Source organism: Carettochelys insculpta, chromosome 9 (genome assembly GCF_033958435.1).
Source record: "Carettochelys insculpta isolate YL-2023 chromosome 9, ASM3395843v1, whole genome shotgun sequence".
NCBI classification, from domain to species: domain Eukaryota; kingdom Metazoa; phylum Chordata; order Testudines; family Carettochelyidae; genus Carettochelys; species Carettochelys insculpta.
Window position 1 is genome coordinate 4,666,306 of NC_134145.1, and position 25,049 is coordinate 4,691,354.

Below are 25,049 nucleotides of genomic sequence, written 5' to 3' on the forward strand. Positions count from 1 at the left end.
AATAACCTCTTCGTGACTAAATCTCAGTATGTTCACACTATCCTTGATCTCTTGAATGCTTTGAATACAGCTCATGATACTATCCTGCTTAACATCTTCTTTCTTTGGATTTGCATCTTCATCCTCTCACTAAGCATTCCTTCAGTGTCACATGTTGTAGCCCTGAACTTCCTCTCAGTTTTGACAAGTCTGTCTACGTGATTACCCCTCTGCATTTTATTTCTAAGTGATATCATCGCCTTCTCCAGGAGGCAGAAACTTAATTTCTGAAAATGAAAGTAGAGATGATATGTTGTCAGATAATTCCAGGAGCTGGGACTTGAAGAAAAATACTAACTATTGTGAAATTCATAGCAAAACCATGAAAGATGGGAACACTGATGCAGTTGTGATAGAAGCAGGCAAAGCATGAATACCATCTATTTTTTGTTTGGTGGTTTTCTGCTATCTGATGATCCTGAGACAAGGGTATACGGATATGTCCCATAAGTAAAGCTATGTTTTAGTCAGGGCAGGCCCTCCAGCCAGGGGACAGGAGGTGGGAGGGTGCAAAATGAGCAGTTGCCTCAGGACCTGGCATTTCAGAGGGGCCCAGGTCTCCCAATTATGGCTGTTGCTATTGCAGCCGAAGTGGTAGCCTAAACCCCAGCTTTTTAAATCTCCACTGGAGCCCCAAACTTCAAATCCCTGGGTGGTGTGCTCCCATAGGCAATGGAGTGAGGGGTTGATCCGGACAGTCCTGGAAACTCAGGGCTCCCCCCCCGCACCTGGTGAGTTTGCCAGCTCTCCTGGTTATGGGTATTTTTAGTAAAAGTCATGGGAAACAAACAAAAATTCTTGGCCTGCAACCTGTCCATGATTTGTACCATAAATAGCCTTTATTAAATGTTAGGTGTTCTGAGTGGCTCCATGGTGCTGCATGGGCAGCAGGGTGGAAGAGTGCTCCACCAGGCATTGTTGCTGCTCTGGGGGAGGGGGAGAGGCTTTCCCAGCATGCTGCTGCTGTTGTTGGGGTGGTGGCTGGGGCCCCTTCAGCTGCTGCTCTTGAGCTACTACCTGGGCCCAGCATGGGACAGGCTGGTTAAACCAACAGCTGCATTGCTCTCCATAGATAGGTAGGTATCTGTAACAGATAAACCTGCTAAATCAGATCTGCTTTGTGATTCCCTCTTTAAGTTAAACATTGCATCCTGTAATACGACACATTATCTATGTGCAATTCAGCCAATGTACTGTTGTAGGAACCAAAAAAGTTAAATAGCTTTGACTTTAACATTTGAAAATCTGTCATGTTGTAATGAGGCTTGGTTTTTTTTATTTATTTTTTTTAAGCTGAATTATAGAAACATAGTAACAGAGACATAGTATGGCTTCTGCTATGGCTTGTAAAGTATGTAGATCCTCATTGTTAAATTAAAAAAGTGATTTTTGCCAAGTTACATTAATTCATCCAATTTGTGTCATGCAGCAAATATATTCTCTAACTTGTTCCAGTAAGTGGTTATAGATTTTTAAAAACTATCTTTTATCTAACTCTTCTCAAATCTTTCATGCTAAGTGATCAGATCACAATTCAGTGAGGAGTAGTCAGGGAAACAAAATAAATTATAGATTAACAGAAAGAGTACTTCTTTTTGGTGAAGGAAATGAAATACTTAAAATGTAACCAACCATTGTAAGACATACAGTAGGATAACAAGCCATTCCTAGTAGAGTTCAATAAATGTCAGGCACAGAAACTAATACGAAAAAGGTTAAATTGCTGTATGCATGCAATATTCTTTTAAATAATTTCAAAATCCTCTGTTGCCAGTTTGCAATGACCATACGCTGGTAGTCTAAATTCATAAAATCTGGTAGAATTACAATTCAATATCAATGGCAAACACATTTTGATGGAGGTGTGAATGAGGGGAGCATAACCCTTTAACAAGTTACCAAGAGCTAGCACTGCCATCAGACTTTTGACTAAAGACTATATTTTTGTGTGAATGCAAATTATGTCTGAGAGAAAGCTTAAGTGTTATGAAACATTTCAAATCTGCTGAGATTCTCTACAGTTCTTCATCACACTTGACTATTCATTTCCAAATCCATCAGATATTATCTAATCTCTAAATAGAAATTTAGTTTAGAAAACAATATGAAAGCTCCAATAACAGAAGAACTCAATGGAATTCAATATATTACCTACAACAGTCACAACAACTACTCTGTAAATTGGGCTGGTCCCTGAAATCTACCTTAGACGGTTTAGGAAGACAGTAATTCAGTCTCTAGTATCAAAAAGGTTAAGAAATACTGACCTACAGGCCCTAAATTTTCCACAAGGACAGTCTGTGAAAACATGCCAAAGGTGATAGGTCTGGAGGGGGTGAAAGTGAGAATTTCTATAAATGTCTGAAAATGGAGGGCAAACATCATACAGCAAAGTGTGAAGGAGTGCTAATAATTTGCAGTTCTGTTATACCAGTAATGAAAGCTTGTTTTGCTTCTATGGTGAATAGTTTGGCTAAATCCTTTTAGTTCACACATGCAGTGTCCACACAGGTGAGGGACAGCACAGATTTTTGGTGGGGATTGCTATTCACACCCTCATGGTCCACTCTGCTGAGCAGTGTAGATGAGGTCTTGGCCATGTATGTGTGACTGAAAATTGTCACCTTGATACTCCTAGGTAATTTTGAAATATACGTCAGAAATGGACACTGTGTGTGTCCCAAGATTTCAGCAGAAAATGGGGAGACTATTTATGACATTTTTTTTGGAGTAGCTGCAGTTTATGATTTAAACTCTTCCCCGGAAGGTCTCCCAAACTAAAATACTTAACTTCTACCTGCCTGAATAAGTCAACAAGTTTAGTAAATTTTAATGAAAGCCTGCCTCTTCATTTCTGCTTAGCTCCCAGTGCATTCTGTCTAATCTACCATGTTTGGTTATTGGCTCTTTTGGGCAAAGAATGTCTGTATTTTGTCTTGTATTGTGCTGACCACTTTATCAGGTCTTGACAAGTACTTAATAATTCATAACACTGCAAAGAAGGATAGATGTTATTTATGTTATCCAGTTCTTTCTAGTTGCAGTAGAGTGTAGAGTTGCCTAGGTGTCCAGTTATACCTCTGATTCTCTGGCCAGCCCTAGGAGCAGGTTACCGTGACCTGCTGGCTGCTTTAATTGGTGTTGGCTAGCATAAGGTACTCAGCTGGGGTTTGTTGGCCAGACCCCTGCCTGTATTAGATGTGCCCACCTGCAGCATGGGCTTCAGGAGAGATGACCCTAGAACTGGTCTCTGTGGACTATTCTGTGTACTAAAATAGTGTGGACTGTGTATTGAGTTATGGTGAGCAAAATACTTGCACTTAGTTTTAAGCAGCTGCTTAAACCTTATTCACATTCGTAAGGTAAAAGTTGGACACAGCCGCATGTATCTTGAGATGATTCACAAACTATTCTGTTCTAGGACATAGTCCTCTGTACACATGTACCCAGCTCAGCAAAATAATGAGGCTAATTAATAATTTAGCGTGCAAAACATTTTTTCTATGTCAGAACAGTGTGTGAGATTCAAAAGTACCTTGAATGTGCTGCACTGTTATCCTCTTTTACGAGTTCCATGTATGTGTTTGTTTCTAGAGAGAGCACTTGTTATTGCAAATAGCATATGCTAATTGGTAACGCATTGCAGTGGAAGTTGTTGCTGCTTACAGCCCCCCTAAGGAGAAGTTAATCCAGGGGTGCTAGTCCCTTCAAACCTGGGCTTGTTTAGTATTCTCAACACAGATTAAATTAGTGCTCTCTCTCTTTGCCAAACACTCTTGAGGGGATTTTTCTACGTTGTGTAATTCAAGACAGTGAATAAATGGACATGATATTCTACTTCTGACCTTCTAAAAATGATTTGCAACTTTGAAAGCAAGTTGTCATACAGTGACGGTTCATTAGATGATAGTATCTTTGTGCCAGATCCTGTCAAGAGTTGCTCTGAGAAGGAAGATCACACTTCCATTAATTGTTTATCTTGACAGTGAGGAGCTTCTGTTCAGCCCCAGTATAAGTCTGGAAGAAGCTAATGTTCAGCTTGCTGAAAATCTACTCAGTGAAACTTTGACCTATGGTGGAACAATTTGACGAAACAAACCAGATATATTGTGAAATTCTGGGGTGCAATTTGGACTGGAGGGGGCTGTCTCACCCCTGGTGTGCAAAACATGGTTGACTCTCAATACTTTTCTTGCATGGCATCAAGTATCGGAGGGGTAGCCTTGTTAGTCTGGATCTGTAACAGCAACGAAGGGTCCTGTGGCACCTTACAGACTAACGGAAAAGTTTTGAGCATGAGCTTTCGTGAGCACAGACTCACTTCATCAGATGCTGGTCTTGGATCGAAGACCAGCATCTGATGAAGTGAGTCTGTGCTCACGAAAGCTCATGCTCAAAACTTTTCCGTTAGTCTGTAAGGTGCCACAGGACCCTTCATTGCTACTACTTTTCTTGTGTAGCTTCCAGCTTTGCCTACCAACTTGCAGATGACACAAAGTATGTGCGTGCGACTGCAACCTGCCATTTGCACATCAGTCACACTCTGGCTGGCTGACACCTGCTTTGGTAACCTGTTACAGCGTGAGCCCAATACACTTCCATTCCTGGCTTATCCTTCAAAGTGTGTGTTCTGGACTGTCCAGCCCTCTCCTGGACAATTCTTATATATAAGGTCCATTGCCTGTTGAAGGACATCAATACACAACTGTTGGCCATCCTAAATGAAGTTACTCAGTTTACACACTGGACTGGTATTAATAATAGAACTAAAACAAGTCTATTTAACTGTAAGGCGATAGGGACAATTTATACCTTGAAGTCAGTGGCACAGTTGTGGGCACCTGCTGGGCCCCACAGTATGCCAACATTTTTATGGCTGACCTAGAACAACATTTACTCAGTGCCATCCCTTAGTACCCCTCCTCAGTGCTACATTGATGACATCTTTGTCATATGGACCCCTGGTAAAGAGACCCTTGAAGAATTCCACAGTGATTTTAACAATTTCCACCCCACCACGAATCTCAGCCTGGACCATTCCGCACAAGAGGTCAGTTTCCTGGGCGCTACAGTACAAATCAACGAAGATCACATCAATACGACTCTCTACTGGAAACCCACTGACTGCTATTCTTACCTACATGCCTCCAGCTTCCATCGAAGACACATCACACAATACATTATCTACACCCAAGCCCTAAGATACAACCGTATCTGCTCCAATCCCACTGACAGAAAGAAAAACCTACAAGGTCTTTATCAAGCATTCATGCAACTTAATTACCCACCTGGGGAAGTAAAGAAATAGATTAACAGAGCCGGATAGGTTCCCAGAGGTTAGCTACTTCATGATAGGCCCAACAAGGAAAAATAACAGAGCACCACTTATCTGTAGCCCTCAGCTTAAGCTCCCCAGTGCATCATTGACAACCTACAACCTATGCTGGAACAAGATTCCTCACTCTCACAGGCCTTTGGTGGCAGGCCTTTCTTCTCTTATAGGCAACCACCCAATCTCAAGAAAATACTCACCAGCAGCCAGCCACACACCATACCACACAAATACTAACCCAGGAACCTATCCCTGCAAGAAGCCCCATTGCCAACTCTATCCACATATATATACTAGTGACATCATCACTGAACCTAATCACATCAGTAACACCATCAGGGCTTGTCCACCTGCACATCCACTAATGTGATATATGCCAACCTGTGCCAGCAATGCCCTGAAGTCCGCAGGGGTCCATAAAATCCTAAATCCTCCCCTGCTGCCAAAAAAAAAAAACCATGGGGGAGATTTACTACTGCTGCAGACTGTGCCCTGGAAGGAGGAGTGCGTGGCAGCTCTGACAGTGGTGGCGGCGGCTCCTGCAAGCCACGAGGTGGCCTCTCCAGCGGCATGCAGTGGGCGCCTCCGCATGCGATGAGGCAGCTGCAGCCATGTGCAGCGAGATACCGTTAGCCATGCGCAGCAGGTGCCTCAAGCTGCACATGGTGAGGCCCCTCCAGCTGCGCACAGCGAGGTGCCTCCAGCCGCATGCTGTGAGGCAACTGTGTAGAGCAGATGCCTCAAGCCTTGCGTGGCTAGGTGCCTTTAGCTGCATGCAGTGGGTGCCTCAAGCCACGTGGGGCAAGGCACCTCCAGCCACGCATGGTGAGGCAGCTGCAGCCACGTGCGGTGGCAGGGTCCCAGATGCATGGCAGGATCTGAGCCAGGGCAAGGTCCAGGGCTCCTCCAGTGGTGACTTTGGTGAGTGGCAGGGATTTTTGTTGTTGTTGTTTTTGCTGGGAGAGCTGGGGCGGTGGGGGCAGTAACCCCCTGCATTTAACAAACTCTTGAGAATAGTGAACACCCCTCTCCCCATTAATCCATTAAATGGAGGGTTTACTGTAGTTTAGTTTTATCCATACTGCAACAGAGAAACAATTGCCATCAGCATTCAAGCCACTACCTGACTGGGCCACTGCTGGTTTCCTATGTTCCATAGAAGAGCAATTCTGTAATAATGTTACAGGTGCATTATGACAAGATTGTAGGAGACAAAAAGAAATTACACGTAATCTCTACTAAAATGGCGCTAGAAGTGGGGTCAGTAACATGCACTGTCATGCAAGAATGTACCCCCGAAAACACAAAATAAATGGGTGGATAGTGCATCTTTTTTTCAATATCTTTGATGCTGGCATTGCAAGTTTCATTGTCTAGATCAGGAATAATCCTGTCTGGCATCACCCTCAACCAAGACACAGAAGGTTCAGATTCCTTATTAATATAGGAAAGGCTTGTAGAAGCATGTATAAAAAGAAGGCTCTTTGATATCTGTTATCTCACCGTTCCCATCAAAGTAGCTTGTTCGTTCCTTGGCTACTGTTGAAAACCGGTTATCACAGGCGTACCAAGCAAACTAAGCTGTAGATGCAGCCACATATGCCCGAGTGCGTAAATGCACCATAAAACCAAGTATATACCTAATATGCAGAGATGATACTTGCACCCTCTGAACAGACAACTTAAATCTGATTAACTTCTGTGATGAGGTAACAAGTTCTGTGGACATGGGGAAGTCAACGGATGTGATATACCTTGACTTTACCAAAGCTTTTGGTACAATCTCCCACAACGTTCTTGCCCATAAGTTAAGGAAGTAGGGGTTGGGTACATGGACTGTAAGATGGATTGAAAGCTGGTTAGACGAATGGGCCCAACAGGTAGTGATCAATGGCTCAGTGTCTGGTTGGCGGTGGATTTCAAGTGGAGTGCCCCTAGGATCAGCTCTAGGGCTAGTATTGCTAAACATCTGTATCAATGACCTGGATGTGGGGATGGATTGCCCCTCAGCAAACCTGCAGGTGACACTAAGCTAGGGGGACGGGTAGATATGTTGGAAGGTAGGAATAAGGTCCAGAGTGACCTAGAGAAATTGGAGGATTGGGCCAAAAGAAGTTTGAGGTTCAACAAGGACAAGTGCAGAGTCCTGCACTTGGGAAAGAAGAATCCCAACCATTAGAGCCTGGGAACTGACTGGCTAAGTAGCAGCGCATCAGAAAGACCTGGGCATTATGGTAGATGAGAGGCTGGATATGAATAAACAGTGTGTCCTTGTAGCCGAGAAGGCTGAGGGCATATTGGGGTGCATTAGGAGACGCATTTCCAGCACATCTAGAGAAGTTGTTATTCCCCTCTATTTGGCACTGGTGAGGCCACATCTGGAGTATTGCGTCCAGTTCTGGGGACCCCAGTATAGAAAGGATGTGGATGTATTGGAGCAAGTTCAGCAGAGGGCAATGGAAATAATTAAAGGGCTGGAGCACATGACCTATGAGGAGAGGCTGAGGGACTAGAGAAGAGTGAGGGGCGATCTGATAGCAGCCTTCAGTTTCCTGAAGGGGGGCTCTAAAGAGGACAGAGAGAGACTGTGTTCTTAGTGGTGATGGATGGCAGAACAAGGAGCAATGGTTGGAAGTTACAGAGGGGGAGGTATTAAAACTTTGAAGTTGCACGGCGGGGATTTTGCTTAATGAAGTGCTGCATATTCACCGCAACACTTCATTAATAAACTCCCAACACCCTACTTACCATACTCCCTTCTAAGTAGGGAGCTAGTGTATACACAGCCTAGGTTATTTGTAAATACAGATCTTAAAACTATCCATGTAGCATGCCAACTCACTTTACAAATATTGTGATAAGAAAAGTTTGTTGTGAACGTAACACAAGTGTAAATATTCTTCACTTTCTCAAACAGGTAGCAGTCCTTTGGACAGTCCCAGGAATTTCTCTCCCAGTGCACCTGCACATTTTTCCTTTGTTCCTGCCCGTAGGTAAGTTAGCATATTCGGTTTCTTATGATTGGCGTGTGAAAGGCACCTGACTGTAGTGCATAGTATCTGCTTTGGAGTGTAGGTACCAGTTAAAGGTTTTTAGATTTTCTTTCATATTCAGATTAGACTGGTTATGGAATCTAGAGGTGTCATGAACGTTCCTGTGTCTCCTCCATGTGTTACTGTTTTTCATTTAGATTGCAGTGGCACATTTTGAGTGCTACTGCAAGACGCTTTCTAAACGCTGAAGATGTTTCAGAGTCCCTGCACGAGAGAGATACAGAGATGAAAGCCAGAGACAGAAGGATTGCAGAGCAAAGAATGGAAATCATAAATTGCACAAGGATTGATAGAATAGAATCATAGAAGCGGATAGGACCTCAAGAGATCATTGAATCCGGTCCCTTGCACTCACAGCAGGGCCTAGTAGCATCTCAGACAGAGGTTTATCAAACCTGCCCCTAGGTATCCAAAAAACATTGTTATGAAATTCGTTTAAGGCCCCAAGAAGGATTGAATTCCCAGCTCCTGGTTTACAAGGCTAGCCCACTAACCGCTGAAGCTATTCCACCTTCCTCTGATTAATGCTACAAAGCTCCAAGGCCGCAACCTGCATATTACGCTTTAAGCATAACACTGCTCGTTGTCCAGCTTTTGCATTTTATTCAGTATGGGCAATGGATCTAACCTGAACAATTTCACATTCTGGCCTGTGCAACAATACCATAGGTGTGGTGTTACGCTATTTATTAGAGTAAAGCCAAGAAACTCCAACTGACATTTGGAACACAATTGAGTTAGGTGCAGACTACATAGTCGTGGTCTTTCCTCAAAGAGCTTACAATCTCAATAAATCAGTCAGGGAAAGGATTGACAGATAACAAAGGCACAGCAATGTGAAGTGACACACACACAGGAGGTCAGTTTCTGGGCAAGGTAGAACTCAGGTCTTGTCATTCCCCAGCCAGTTTCGTATATATTAGACAGCACTTATAAGTTGAGGTTCCAAATACCAGTGTTGGTGGATAATATTTGAATCAAAATAAAATAATGTTTTCATTGATTTTTTTTTTTTTTTTTTAAAAAAAAAAAAAAAAAAAAAAAAGCAAAACCTGCATGGAGCTTTAAGTGCCTGTCACCTTAGATTTTGCCTCTGGAGAAAAGTTGCGGCAAAAGAAGTATAGACATAAAAGTGGAGATCAAAGTCCATTGCTGAAAAGCGGGGGCCAGAGGTGAGGCAAAGACGCCTCTTGAAAGCCATAAAGAATTGGAGAAAGAAAGGGAAGTTTTCACCTTACTCTGCTAAACTCCTCTGCCACACAGAAGTGGGGAGGCAGCCTACTTCCACAGGCTGAATTTAAAATATGAAATTATTTCCAACTGTGTTTATTTGAACAAGACTCCGTGCATGGGATGAAGAGGGTCTTTGCCCAGGAAAGCTTATGCTTCAATACATCTATTTAGTGTATAAGGTGCCACAGGACTTCTTGTTGTTTTTCAGATAGAGACTAACACAGCTCCCCCTCTGACATTTGAACAACATAGAAACAAAGTGGAAAGGGGCAGAGAAAAATAATATCCGTATTTAAAACAGTCAGGATACCAGTAGTGGTTTTAGTTGTCCTGGCACTGCGGGTGCAGCTATATTTAGTAGGTCACCAGCCTATGCTGCCAACACAACTTCTGTGTTGTGAGTCATTGGAAAGTACAATCTTTCCTCATTTAATCTGAACAGAATTTTCTCTCTCTCCCAAGCTTCATGCCACCATTGTGTGGGCCCTAGAGATCGTTTACATCTTCCCCCTTCCTCTCTCTCAGGCCTTCTCATGAAGTAGAAATGGATTATAGTGCCCATGTTCTTCCCCTCTGCATTTGACCTATTCACTTCAGAGTTGATCATGTTGTGCAGTATTTATGGCTCTTCTTCCTGCAGTATAGACCTGTAAGCTGTCGATCCTTCAGGTATTGTGGAAAATACTGAAGTTTAAGTTGCGAAAGCAGCATGCTGGTTTTAAGGCTAAATTGATAAATTGTTAATAAATGTCAAGTAATAATTCTCTGAAAACATCCACATACTGTGCAGCAGCTGTCACAGAAACAGATGGACTGTTAGGAATCGTTAAAAAAGGAATAGAGCATAAGACATAGATATTTGCCTCTGTATGAATGCATGGTATGCCCACATGCTGAATATTGAGTACAGATGTGGTTGCCTCATCTGGGGGTGGGGGGTGGGGGGGAAGAGGTGGTTGTGGAAAAGGTTCAGAAAAGGACAAAAAAAATTTCTAGGGGCTTGGAATGTGTGCCATATGAAGAAAGATTGAAAAGACTGGGACTTTTCATCTTAGAAAAGAGGAGACTAAGATGGATATGATGGAGGTCTACTATGTGTTTCAGGGCTGCCTGCCTTTTAAATAGTGGTTAATCAAAAATCTATTAGTAGGGAGTTGATAAGTTTTCAGTGAGTATATTTCAAACCTTCAGCCCCCCCAGTATGAAGGAGATGTCCACTTTAATCCATGCAATATTGTGTGACATTCAGTAAAAGTGATTGTAATGATTAATAGTCATCTTTTGTGACTGGTTTTCCAGAAATCACATTGATTATTTTTATTTTTCCCTCCATTATTTATAACTGCACAATTTCTTCAATTCAGCCATGGACATAGAGCAGACAGGTAAAGAGTATATCAGATATATGTCGCTGCTGTGTGTATTTAATGCTTCTGCATGGTTGTAGTATGGTATGTGGCTAATGAATTTATGTGCCATAATAACCCCATTTAAGCATTCAGTTTTTTATACTTAAGGAATAAAATTTTGGAGTCTTTGCATAGCAGTTTCTAATGAACAGGGATCCCTCCAGGAGAAAATGCTTTGTTCATACAACAATTTGTCATAATGAAGGTGATCTAGTTTTATATTGCGTGATGTTAACACAACTATCACAAAAACTTTTTATAAAAATGACAATGTAGTATGGTACTACCTGAGTTTGTTGTTTTTGCTGATATTTCATTGTCCTAGCAGGGTTAAGTCCAGAACGAAAAGAATGACATAGTTTCTTTTGTTCCCAGCATCCCTACTGAAACTAGTACTGTATCACTTTTATGGAAAGAGGTCTTTTCCTCTCATTTTACACACTGAAATGATTTTGGAACATATTACTAACTGAGGAAGTAATGGTCTTTGAAAGACTTGTCTTTGTGTTGAATTTTTGAAGCAGAAATATTGCTCGTTGCACACAGCAGCTCTTTGCTGGCAAGATACAGCTGGTATTCATTACGTCAATTGCTTAACGTGTTTCTCAGTGTTGCATCAGTTTTTGTGGAAGTGACTCCAAGTATGGAGACTTGTCGTCATCTTGGGATAGTTTAAGTGGAGTTAAGGCGAACGGGAGGTTGTTTTCCCATCTTGGCAATCCAAATGTGGAAATCCCTTGAGGAGGAAAATGGGCCTAGTCATCTATCACTTTGCATCTGTTCAGTAATATTTGTGCTTTCTAAAGTGGCTCATCTGTCTGTCTGGTTACATGCCCATCATTGCCACAGTGTTTGAGCCTCTCTGTCTTTAATGGATTTTATCCCCCCAGTACTCTTGTGAAATAGGAAAGACGTGTTATCCCCACTTTGTACATAAAGGAATTGAGTCACATGGTAGGTTAAGTGACTTGACTAATGTCACAAAGTCTATCTGAACCATGACGTGAAAACAGGTTTTCTAAATCCCAGTGCAGTGACTGATCTGCTACCAGATCATGTAGCCAAATAATTCATATCATGTGTTTACATTTGCTTTTATGCCACTAAGAAAGGAATCTTGTGTGAAGTACAAGGATTTGGATTTTTCAGAACTATATAACAAGAAGCTGCTACAATATGTGGAGAGGGTTCTCATGGTGCCTTGCCAGAAACACTGTCTGTCTAAATGGGGTTTTAACTAAAGCTTCAACTTTCATGAAGTTGTGCATGAAGCATGAACTGTTTTTTCTTATTCTTTCAGAAATAAATATATTTATTCCCCTCTCTGGAGGTCAGATAGTTTTGCTACTTCAAGGAGAGGTACATGTCAGTGTAAGAAGGCCGGGGATTCAGAAAAAAATCCCTGTTCCGGAAAAAGCTGAAGTATGTGCATAAACTCAAGTACATGCCTTAACAGCCTAGCTGTGCAGATAATGGAGAGATGGCCATCACTCCATAGCATTCATCCCAGAGTGGAATGTGAATGGATTTCACTGCTTTGGGGTTCAACAGGAGATGCACATAACTAGATATAGCCAATTGAAAACAGCTTTCTCCATCCTTAAGGCTTTTTGGCAGAAGTTGATGACTCTTTTAGAAGCAATTATAGATTTCATTTTTACAGGTTTGGCATTAAAAATTATGCCATCTTTTCTACAGTATTTCTAGCGTGCATCAGTGTTTTTGTGGTATCAGTCATATTTTTCTTTAGAGAACAACAAGAAATCTTGTGGCACCTTACAGACTAACAGGTATTTTGGAGCATAAGCTTTCGTGGGCAAAGACCCACTTCATCAGATGCGTGAGTGTGTGGGGGGAGAGTGGTTTCAGAGGGGTATATAAAGAGTGGGGTCCCAGTAAAAGGGAGGGCCGGAACTGACAAGGTCTATTCAGCAAGGTGGAAATGGCCCAGTATCAATAGTAATTACCAAAAGAGGAAAAAACAAGTCAGATCAGACGGGGATGTGAGCCGTTGTCTAATGGGGAGATATCAACGTGGTGAAGTGGGTCTCTGCCCACGAAAGCTTATGCTCCAAAATACCTGTTAGTTTATAAGGTGCCACAAGACTTCTTGTTGTTCTTAGAAAATGTTAGTATTCCAATAGATGTACATTCAATTATAGGAGCTGTTTGGAGGGCAAGTGAGTTACAGCAGAGGTAATCACAAGATGTTACCCTAGGCAGCTGCTGTGACTACATCTTTCTAGGAAATTTTGTGAGCCTATTTGTCTGATCCCAGTAGTGTCCACTTAAAAGCAAAGGGCCAAACTTTCGAAAGCACTGAAGTTACTTAGAAGCTTAATTCGCATTGACTCTCAGTGGACTTTAAGCTCTTAACTCATGAAAATGTGCATGAAGATTTTATCCAAAGTGATTTCTGGTAAAGATAGGACCACTGGGTTCTCAGGACAATGCATTCTAAATGTAAGATTGGCAACTATTTTAGGGGAAAACCTCCCCAGAAATATTGGTCAGATTGTATCCCTCCAAATGAATTTTCTGGCATCTTTTCTCCAGAACGGATGGGCGCCGCTGGTCTCTGGCCTCTCTTCCTTCTTCTGGATATGGAACAAACACTCCCAGTTCAACAGTTTCAGTAAGTGGTAAAGACTTTTTCAGATAATTCTGTTTGTCTATGTACACCTAACCCATTAACTTCTAAATCCTTGCTAAATATTCCGTGTTTTTCCTATTGTTTCGACAACCTTTACATTTAATATGCCATTTGCTGTAAACGTGATTTTAATGATCAGTTGTGTTGCTTGTTTCCATCTCCCAGCTCTTACCAGCTACTGTTTGCCTTCCATATTACTGGTGCCAGTCCCCATGCAGTGCTCTCTTCTCTTGCACAGCTGCATGAGCAGTGTCAGCACTTTGAGACTGAATGCTTGGTCATTATAAAGCTCTCAAGTGACTTTTGAACCAGATGTGACATTCTTGTACACTTTCAAACTGTAGTTGCCAGTGGTTAGAAGAGCTCTCGGCCACCATGCTGTCTGTGGGGATAGGTAATAGACCCCTGCTGTTCAACTTGATAATAGTTTGAGTCTCTGAATGCAGCTGTATAGTCATCGTACACACACATGACTGGAAGCGTCTGGGCTTCTACAACTTACCTGACCACAGTATCACCAGAAGCCTAATGTGCCATTGTCAGAAACCATAAGAAATCTGCACCTATTTTTCACTCATGTAGCATTCGGCCTTTGCACATCGCAAATCATAACCCTTAATGTGCATTAACTGCAAATTAGATTTGAAATTATATGAAGAAAATTCAATTAAAAGAATATTATTAAGGTTGCAAAATCAGGTACTCAGAAGTTAGGAAGTGCCATAATAAAATTTGCTATGTAAACTTAATTTGTGCCTCTTATGTGTCTACATGATGATAGTCTTTAATTATATGATCACAGACTATTCTTTTCCCAGATGGTCCTTGCCTTATACAGTGCAAAGGATGGACTGTGCTCATTTAATGAGCAGTTACTTAGTGTTTTATCTTCATTAAGCAATATGTGGCCTGAGGCCTTATGTGCTGCTCACTACTGAAACCCTGCTCTGAAGGCAGTATTGTTAATTTCCTTATGGGCTTTTCCATGGTGCTCATCACAACAGTGTCTGAGGGCTTCACAAATATTAATTCATTTTCACAAAGCCTATGTGAGGCTAGAGGATATTCTTATCCACATTTTTCAAATAGGGGAACAGAGAGACAGATTAAGTAAAAAATGTCCAATAATCCCCTTCACATAGCAGAGGAACCTGGGGTCCTCCAATGAGGTTAGTAGGCAGCAAATTGAAAACAAATAAAAGGAATTACTTCTTCACACCACAGTGAGGCTGTGGGATTTGTAGTCTTGGGATATTGTGAAAGACCAAAGGTACATCTACACGAGAGGCTTTTCCTGGCAAAACTGGGCTTTTGTCGGGAAAACCCGCGGTACGTCTACATGCAAAATGCGCCTTGTTGACAGTTTGTGGACAAAACGTGGCACATCTGTTGGCAGTGTTATACCTCTCCACATTCAGGTATAACACCTCGATCGACAGTGTTCTGTTGACAAAACAGCTGTGTAGACACTCTGGGGTGCTTTTGTCAACAGACAGGGCTTCTGGTATTCACCACACAGCACTGTTTGCATAGCTTCTGCTCAGCCGTTCTGTCGAGAGAGGGCCGGGCAGTCTGGCTGCTCTCTGTCGACAGGCCAGATTGCTCTTTTGATCTGCTGTTATGTTTAGATGCAATCTATCAACAGAAGTTTTGCCAGGAAATCCCTCCTGACAGTGACTTCTGTCGACAGAGGCGTCCCGTGTAGACGTAGCCCAAAAGTATAACTGGGTTCAAAAGAGAATCAAGCTATGTCTACACTCTCACAGTTTCTGCACTGTCAGTTTCACCAGTGGATAGGGAACTGCAAAGAAAAGTTCTGGTTTCTATGTTCGCCTACATCCCCAGGCTTCCAAGTGTTTACATTCGCAGCACTGACAGCAGCGCCATGAAGGCAGCTATTCCGCAGTGCAACTCTCTCCATTTTGACAATAGGTTTTGTGGGGAGAGTGAGTGGAGCATCCTCAGTTCCTGCACAGCTCGCTCTCTCTCCCAACTCTGCTCGGCTTCAGTAGTTCAGAGCTGCTGCTGCAAGCCAGGGCTTGTTGCCTCCATGGAGCGGGCGCGTTTTCCCCTGGCTCCGTCGTACGGGAATGGGAAGAAGAGCAGCAGCGACTTCGTATATGCGGCTGCAGCCCCTCTGCCGTCCCAAAATGGCGCCCTTGCCGCCCCCACATGATTACCCCAACACATGTCCTGAGTCCTGCGCATCCCACCCCGCTAGCCGCCTTCCCTGATCCCCCACCTGTCTTGAGGCTTTCCTCACACCCCCAGTCCTGACTCCTGCACCCTCATGCGCCCAGCCCTGACTCCCACACCTCCCACACCACTGGTCTCCTGTCCTGTCTCCCCATCTCCCAACCCTCTGCCCTGAGTTCCTGCTCACCCCCCGAAGCTCCTGCCCTGACTCCTGCTATTCCTGAGGGCCCCCCGAGCCCGCCCCACACTTACATTTCTTGCAGGTACTGCTGTGTTGCACCACTCCATCCCCTTGCCCTGAGCTGTTCTCCCCCCAGGGCGGTGGGGTGCGACATGACAGTACCTGTAAGAAACTTAAGTTACTTTCACCTGGGATCATACTGCCTCTTAAGATGGGAGATACCAGTTGGAATGCATGGAACCAAGTAAGGGTCCCCATTCTGGTGTCTTGAATTACTGTGTGCTGATTTCTCTTCTGGGAGTCGACCTGTGGTGGGCTTCATCAGTGGACAGCTGTGCTGCCAACTGAATCAAAAAGTAAGACACTTCACTGTATTGAACTTTATTGTAAGGTGCCTCTCCGGATATTTTTCAACTTCTGTATTGATCGTGCCACAAAGCCCATTTTTCAGCAAAATACCTGTTGCCTCTTTAAATTTCAGATACTGTGTGAAGACAATACACTTCTCTTTGTGCACACACTGAGAATGCTGTGCATGAGTGATGTGGGTGAAGATTTTCAGGCACAGAGAAATCAATTGAACAGGCTAATATACAATTATTTTCCTAAATACCTAATTTGCTCTTTATTTACTGGGCTCAGAGTTAATTTAAAAGCTACAGTAATTTGAGCTGAAAGCTTTGACTTGCAACCGGCCAGCTAATTCTCTGGCTGTAACTGAGACACCAGCGGAATGTTTGCATTGCTCCACTGCTAATATTGAGTTCTGTGGCGTCATTAAAATCAGTAGTACCTCTGTGTTCCACTTTGCTTTCATGCTCTGTTAGTACATGGGTGTTTTCCTTGGAAGCTGTTCAGAGCTAAGAAAGTTCTGGCTAAAGAAAGCACATCTCCTAATACTTGGCACACTGTCTCCTTAAATATTCTCTGGAGTCTGGGGACTGTGTAGTCTGATATCTCTTGAGGAGACGAAGTGGAAGGAGGGTTTTGGTGAGACTTCCCAAGAAGAATATTTTAAAGCCTTCTGTTTCTTGAGTGATATTGTTGCTGACAGGTTTACATTTTCAGTGCTTGGTTTGCCAGTAACCATCATGTCTCTTTTCTGGGTGTCTGGCTTGTGCCACTATTATTTACCATATCTGCAAAGAGCTTGGCAGATACGTTAGCCCTCCTTGTATGCTGACTCTGTTTTAATTTCTTCTGGCTCAAAGACAGATGTAATATCAGAGCCACTCAGGGGCCTTAATGTTGCTATGCTTCTGCAGTTTATTGTCTGTCTCAGCTCCCCGTCCTATATAACAACATATTATCCAGGGTATGGCACGTACTCCCCTTGGAAACCATCACTGTTTTTCCATTCCTTTCCACTTTAAGATGCACAGAGGACTCTCGCTCCTTGTGCTGCACACATGAGGTGATTTAGATCAGGATGACTAAATTGAGCGTGAACACCAAATGTGTTCCACAGACGTGTAGTAGAGGGGCAGATTCTGTGCTGCATTCAGCATAAGATGGTCAGGGCAACCAGTTTCCCTGTAACCTAAGCGCTTGAGCGGCCACCCAGGAGAGATTCAGGGGCGGTTCAGCTGATTAGCAGAGCACCCACAGCTACTCATAGCCAGCTGCATGTGTTCCTGCTGGTGGTGCACAGAACAAAATTTATTCCTCACACAAGTGGAACATAAAATAGAGGGAACATGGATGGCGATGGGCAGGGCCTAACAGACTCCCTTATTCTCAGTCCTGGCCTATGAACAGATTAGAGCAACCTGAGCACTGCTCAAACTTGTTCCAGGTCATTTTTCTCACCCTAGAGCAGGGGTCTGCAACCAAATTAGACAGAAGAGCCATTTTTTTTCAAAATCAGTTACAAAATCAATACCTCAAGAGCCACAATGCATAAGGCCCTGGTTCTCATGGGAGACTTTAATCATCCAGACATTTGTTGGGAGACCAATACAGCAGCACACAGACAATCCAGGAAGTTTTTGGAAACTACTGGGGATAACTTCTTGGTACAAGTGCTGAAGGAACCAACCAGGGGCCGTGCGCAACTTGACCTGTTGCTCACAGACAGGGAAGAACTAGTAGAAGAAATAGAAGGGGGGGGAACCTGGACTGCAGCGACCATGAGATCGTGGATTTCAGGATCCGGACGAAAGGAAGAAGGGTGAGGAGTAACATACAGACCCTTGATTTCAGAAGAGCAGACTTTGACTCCTTAAGAGACCGGATGAGCAGGATCCCTTGGGAAACGAAGATGAAGGGGAAAAGAGTTGAAGAGAACTGGAAGTATTTTAAAGAAGTCTTACTGAAGGCACAGCAACAAACAATCCTGCTGCGTAGTAAGAAATGCAAACATGGTAGGCAACCAGCTTGGCATAACAGGGAAATCCTTAGTCAGCTTAAATTAAAAAAGGATGCACACAAGAAATGGAAACGAGGACAGTTGACTAAGGAGGAGTATAAACATACGGCTGGAGAATGCCGGGTAGTAATCAGGAAAGCGAAAGCACAATTGGAACTGCAGCTGGCAAGGGATGTGAAGAGTAACAAGAAGGGTTTCTATAGGCATGTGAACAATAAATGGGTTATCAGAGAAGGTGTGGGGCCATTACTGAATGAGGGAGGTAACCTAGTGACAGATGATGCAGGAAAAGCTGAAGTACTCAATGCTTTTTTTGCCTCAGTCTTCACAGACAAAGTCAACTTCCCCATGATGGTCCTAGATGCAGTACGGGAAGGTGGAGGGCAGCCATCTGTGGGGAAGGAACAAGTTCTGAGCTATCTAGAAAAAGTAGATGTGCACAAGTCCATGGGTCTGGATTTAATGCACCCCAGGGTACTGAGGGAATTGGCAGAGGTCGTTGCTGAACCTTTGGCCATTATCCTTGAAGACTCTTGGAAATCGGCAGAGATAACGGATGACTGGAAGAAGGCAAACATAGTGCCCATCTTTAAAAAAGGAAAGAAGGACAATCCAGGGAACTATAGACCCATCAGCCTTACCTCAATCCCTGGGAAAATAATGGAGGTAATCCTCAAGGAATCCATTTTGAAGCACTTGGAAGAGGGGAAAGTGATCAAAAGTAGCCAACTTGGATTCACCAGGGGCAAGTCCTGCCTGACCAATCTGATCAGCTTCTATGACAACGTAAGAAGCTCTGTGGACATGAGGAAGTCAGTGGATGTGATATACCTTGACTTCAGCAAGGCTTTTGATACGGTCTCCCACAACATTCTTGTCCATAAGTTAAGGAAATATGGATTGGATCCTTGAACTATAAGATGGATAGAAAGCTGGCTTGATGGTGGGGCCCAACGGGTAGTGGTCAATGGCTCAACATCTGGATGGCGGTCTGTTTCAAGCAGAGTGCCGCAAGGCTCGGTTCTGGGGCCGGTGTTATTCAATATCTTTATTAATAACCTGGATGAGGAACTGGGTTGCACCCTCAGCAAGCTTGCAGATGACACAAAACTAGGGGAAGAGGTAGATACATTGGAGGGTAGAGAGAGAATCCAGAGGGACCTGGATAAATTGGAGGACTGGGCCAAAAGAAATCTGATGCGGTTCAATAAGGACAAGTGTAGAGTCCTGCACCTGGGGTGGAAGAATCCCAAGCATTGTTTCAGGCTGGCGACCGACTGGCTCAGCAGCAGTACGATGGAAAGGGACCTAGGGGTTATGGTGGATGAAAGGCTGGATGTGAGTAAACAGTGTGCCCTTGTAGCCAAGAAAGCTAACGGCATGCTGGGGTGCATTTGGAAGAGCATTTCGAGCAGATCTAGGGAAGTAGTTATTGCTCTTTATTTGGCGCTGGTGAGGCCACATCTGGAATGTTGTGTCCAGTTTTGGGCCCCCCAGTATAAAAAGGATGTGGATTTGCTAGAGCAGGTTCAGCAAAGGGCAACAAAACTGATTAAGAGGCTGGAGCACAAGACCTATGAGGAGAGGCTGAGGGATTTGGGCTTGTTTAGTTTACAGAAAAGAAGACTTAGAGGTGATTTAATAGCAGCCTTCAACTTCCTGAAGTGGAGCTCTAAAAAGGAGGGTGAGAAACTGTTCTCGGTGGTGTCAGATGGCAGAACAAGGAGTAATGGTCAGAAGTTGAAGAGGGAGAGGTGTGGGTTAGATATTAGGAAAAACTTCTTCACCAGGCGGGTGGTGAAGCATTGGAATGCGTTGCCTAAAGAGGTGGTGGATTCTCCATCCCTTGAGCTTTTTAAGTCCTGGCTGGACAAGGTCCTGGCTGGGATGACTTAGTAGGGGTTGATCCTGCGTGAAGCAGGGGTCTGGACTAGATGACCTCCTGAGGTCCCTTCCAGCCCTGTGATTCTGTGAATATGAGACAGTCCTTAAAAAGTGATGTCAAACTGCACTTTTTGTAACCCCTGTTTTAAGAACAGCACACACGCAATGATTTGTACCCGTTAGAAATTGTAAGTTACTTTCACCCCTGGGTTGGAGAGCAAATGAGGATAGGTTCTTAAGCCAGAAGTGTGCAATGATCACATCAACCCTCCATACCAGTGTTTCTCAACCATTTTTTTTAAATAAAGTACCCCCTTTAAAAAAATTATAAGAAACCCCAGCCCCCTCACCTGAACCCAATCCTCTCTCCCTTCCGCCAGAGCCAGGCACCCTCAGCCCCCTTCCCCACTGTTATCCAGTGCTGGTAATCTACTGGAGCTACCGCTGCCATGGTCACTGCTGCCATGCGCTTCGTCCTCAGAGTGCTGGGGAGGGACGTGAGTGCGCAGCAGCCCTGCCTGATATGGGACAGACTTCCACAAATCAGACACAAAACAGAACTCTGAAAAACTGCAGTTGGTCCGATAAAAGTGAGACCCTCCCACCTTGTTTCTTTAATATCTGGGACCAACAAGGCTGCCACACTCCCGTGAAGTCAGCTGCCCTGACTTTGTTCCTGGCTGCTCAGCTGGAAGAAACCTGATTGGTAAAATGGGGGAGGAATCAAATGAAGGCACTCCTGTGGAGATGGGTGTGGGGCTCAGGGCAGTGCCCTGCCCCTTCCTCTGCCACCCCTCCTGACCAGCCTGACCGGGGATTACCTGGGGCCGGGACAGGTGGTGGACGTGAGCAGCATCTGTAAGGGATTGGCTCCCTCCACCGCCTCCACACCCACTCACCCCATGGTGCTCCATTGCACCCTGTCGGCCAGCTGAGCCCTGCTTCTCTGTGGGTAGATGGGAGCAGAGGCCTCCCTGCTGCCCATGGAGAAGTGGGGCTCACTGAACAGGGAGGTACAGAGTGGAGCAAACAGCACTTGCTGTGGTGAGTGCTCGGGGAGAGGGGAGGCCAAGGGGAGGTGATCCCATGCGGCTGTGGCTACCTCCTGCCCCGCCCGGTAATCCTCCTCACCTCCTGTCCATACGATAAGGTGGGGCAGCCTTCGCAGGAGCCCCTAAAAGCATGAGGCCTGGGGCAGCCTCCCCTCTTCCTCCTGTGCACAGGACAGCTCTGAATGAAATAGAGCATTTACAATAGCAAATAGACTGACAAAAGCCAATTAACGGTGTTAATTTTCACCTACTACACACTTCCATGGCACTACTGCTTGCTAATGAAATTCTTGAGATGAGGGAGCATGAAGAGAAGGGAAAGAAAAGTTGTTTGGGATTCCCATAACCACTTTGTCCCTCCCAAAATTGCTCTCTTCCATTTCTCCCACCAGCAGGTTACCTTTAAAGTGAGATTAAATGTTCTGGGAGTTGTGGGAATTTATAATCTCTTAGTTAGTCCTAAAAGGTGTCCAAATCTAACAGCCTTAGAGTTATCTGTACCTTGAGTGACAAGCTAGTTTCATCATGAAAATAAAAAGAGGCACCTGTTCTGGTGAACAACTTTTCTTTTCTGCTGGGGTGTTCAGTGTTTGGCAAAATCCATCCCTGTTCTGTTCATGAGCCGTCCCCTTGTGCATGCGTTTAGTGTATTTCTTTTCTGTATTTTTTGTACTCAGTCGTCATGCTCATCCCAGGAGAAGCTGCACCAGCTGCCCTTTCAGCCAACTGCGGATGAACTTCATTTCCTGACAAAGCATTTCAGTACTGAGAACATCACTGACGAAGAAGGACGTCATTCACCAGCCATGCGGCCACGATCTCGCAGTCTCAGGTGAGCTCTACACTCCATGCCTGTGGTCAAACACCTTGTTATGCATTGCCTTTCCACTATGTGTTCTTGGTTGTAAGAGCATTGATATACAATTAGGGTTTTCTGCTGTTTTTATAGTTATTTTAACCAACAAAAAATGCAGCTGTGCACTATCAAGAGCGGTTACATGTCTTTTCTTCAGATTTGACCTTCAGGACTTAAACTGGAGAAGTATCGTATTTGTCTGTTTATACTGTTATACTCTAAGATTATAATCCACAAGTGTCAGATAAAATGTATTAATTTCACTACTCCTTGTGTGAATTTTAGTCCCAGAACTTCTCCTGTTACTGAATTTTGCTTCCTTGACTATAGGGAACTGTTGCATTGCTAGCAAAGGTGGTCAGGGCTGAATCTACTTGAGTGCGTGTGAAAACTGTTAGTGTTGATGAACTAAAAAGCATTTTAGTGTCATTACAAGAAGTCTCAAAGGATACTTCTGTAACAGTGCTGGGAATGGTTTTAGCCCATCTGCACAGGCAGTTAAAGCAATTTTCGCCGTTGGTCAAGGGAACCCTGCTCAAAAAAAATAGCAGTCAGCAGTAGGGCAGTTCCATAATGCAGACAGCATTTAAATACAGAACAGCAGGAGCAATTGGAATTTTACCCTTTCCTACAGAAGTCCGTAACACTTATATTTGAGTAACACATTAGTGTCAGGACAGAAGTATTAAGTAATTGCCATGAATTTATAAGTTGGGCCAGATGGATTAAAGCTAGCACAGGGATGTGTACATTTGGCAGCAGAGCCCACTGCCACAAAAAGCATTCACTGGAGGAGTTTCTTCTGCTGCCATTTCCCTTTGCGCTTCCCATCCAAGGACGGAGGAATGACAATAATTCTCATGTAGGATCCACAAGAACTCTGCCAGGTGAAGGCATTGGATCTATGAACTCTGCCTGGGACCTGGGCGGGGCCTTATGTTTGCATAAAAGAGTCGACTTGTGGCCCAGTAACTGTTGTCCATTTAAATACATAGTAAATATATTATTATAGAGTTAAATCAATTACTGTATGTTCTAAACCATAGTGAAGGTTATATGATAATTATGCTAAGATTAGCTGAATGTAATTGCATAAAAATCTAGAGGAGCAGGTAAGTGAAGTAAGACGTTACTTTTTTTTTTGCCAGTGACTTCTGTAAATCATCACATAATGATAGACTAGTTACAAGAGCCCTACTAAATGGTTAAATCTTTCCATCTAGTGTAATCCCATATCATTCCTATTGTTACCTCCCTTAATAATGGCTATTTCTAATGAATGTACCGGTAACATTTTTAATTCATTATAGATAGGATAGCTACAGTAGATAGCAAAGATACATTCACAAAAGTAGTTGACATTCAGGTTTAACGTAGACTTTTTACTACTAGGGTGATGATTCATGAGATGTTACTGCAAAGGTCAGACTCTTGTAAAAATTGAAAAGACAACCTTAAATGTGTATTCTCCTAACATGCTTTATCAATATGTAGGGAACATAATTTCTCAAACCAAAGTATCAGGAAAGTGTGCTTTAGCAGTTTTATCAGTCTTAAGGTTTAAAGAGCAGAAAGATTATATTAATGTTACGGTGTTATATGAACTGTATGACGTGTTGGTATATAATATCTTTTTCTTCAGTAACACCTAATTGAAGAACTGAAGAGTTACCAGTTATGTTAGGATATCAAAATTGACAAGAACATCTAGGCTGGGTCTACACGTGCCCCTTCCTTTTGAAAGGGGCATGTTAATGAGCAGGTTCAAAATATGCTAATGAGGTGCTGCAATGAATATGTAACACCTCATTAGCATAATGGCGGCCGCGACGATTCAAAAGTGCGGCTTTTCGAATTGCGCGCCGCCCGTGGAGACGGGACCTTCCGAAATGACCCCCCCAGTTTTCGAAAGCCCTTCTTCCTATCTGGTGATCGGAAGAAGGGCTTTCAAAAACTGGGGGGGGTCGTTTCGGAAGGTCCCGTCTCCATGGGTGGCACGCGATTCAAAACGCTGCACTTTTGAATCGCCACAGTTGCCATTATGCTAATGAGGCACTGCATATTCATTGCAGTGCCTCATTAGCATATTTCGAACCTGCTCATTAACATGCGCCTTTCAAAAGGAAGGAGCATGTGTAGACCCAGCCTTAAAGTGTGAAAAATGTTAAATTCCTGGCCCTGATGTCTTATCCCTTGGCTGGCCAAAGCTAGGAACAATGGGAAGGGAATGTAGTGACTTCTGGCCTATCAAGAAGCTAAAAGCAGTCTATTCTAGGCCATGCCATCTTGGAGTAAGATCTTTTCCAATTGGGTGCCCTGGATAGCAACATTTATGGGAAGTGGAAGTAAATACTTAATAGGGAACAGAATTTTATCCTCCCCTGTCTTCCCCACTCACCCCTGCTTCCCCCACGCCCCAAAAAGAAGGCTGGCATAGGCATGATGATCATGCTTCTGCTTTTATTCTGTTCGGTGCTTATTGACTTCTTAGCATCTGGCAGAGCCCACATGGTTGCCCCTAAAAGGTAGCTCTCTTGGTGAGATGTCACAATGCCCAGTTTTTATTCTTGATTAGAAAATAAAAAAGCCACTGAAGTTTGCTCAAAATTAACCAGAAACTCACATCAAATGTCTTACCTTAATAGGCATTTAGTGGGCCCTGGTACCTTGTATAATCACTTTTACCAAAAAGCTGATACAAAAAAATTGTCAGAAACACTGTCCTTAATCAGTATGCTAGTGTGTCTTGCCTTTAAATTAAACAAAAAAATATATTAAAATACCCATCATGTT

General features: G+C 43.6%; 1 protein-coding gene across 4 annotated transcripts in view; it reads left to right on the forward strand.

The window, feature by feature from the left end:
* The window catches only part of MAST2 (microtubule associated serine/threonine kinase 2), a 258,995-nt gene that overhangs the window by 174,477 nt on the left and 59,469 nt on the right, over positions 1-25,049 (forward strand). For 3 of the 4 annotated variants that reach the window (XM_075003275.1, XM_075003272.1, XM_075003274.1), the window contains 4 exons: positions 8,289-8,364; positions 11,022-11,042; positions 13,623-13,701; positions 22,078-22,232. In XM_075003275.1, coding sequence (XP_074859376.1) covers positions 8,289-8,364; positions 11,022-11,042; positions 13,623-13,701; positions 22,078-22,232 — 331 coding nt within the window. The remainder of the gene's footprint in view (positions 1-8,288; positions 8,365-11,021; positions 11,043-13,622; positions 13,702-22,077; positions 22,233-25,049) is intronic. The other variant, XM_075003273.1, reaches the window with a different exon arrangement.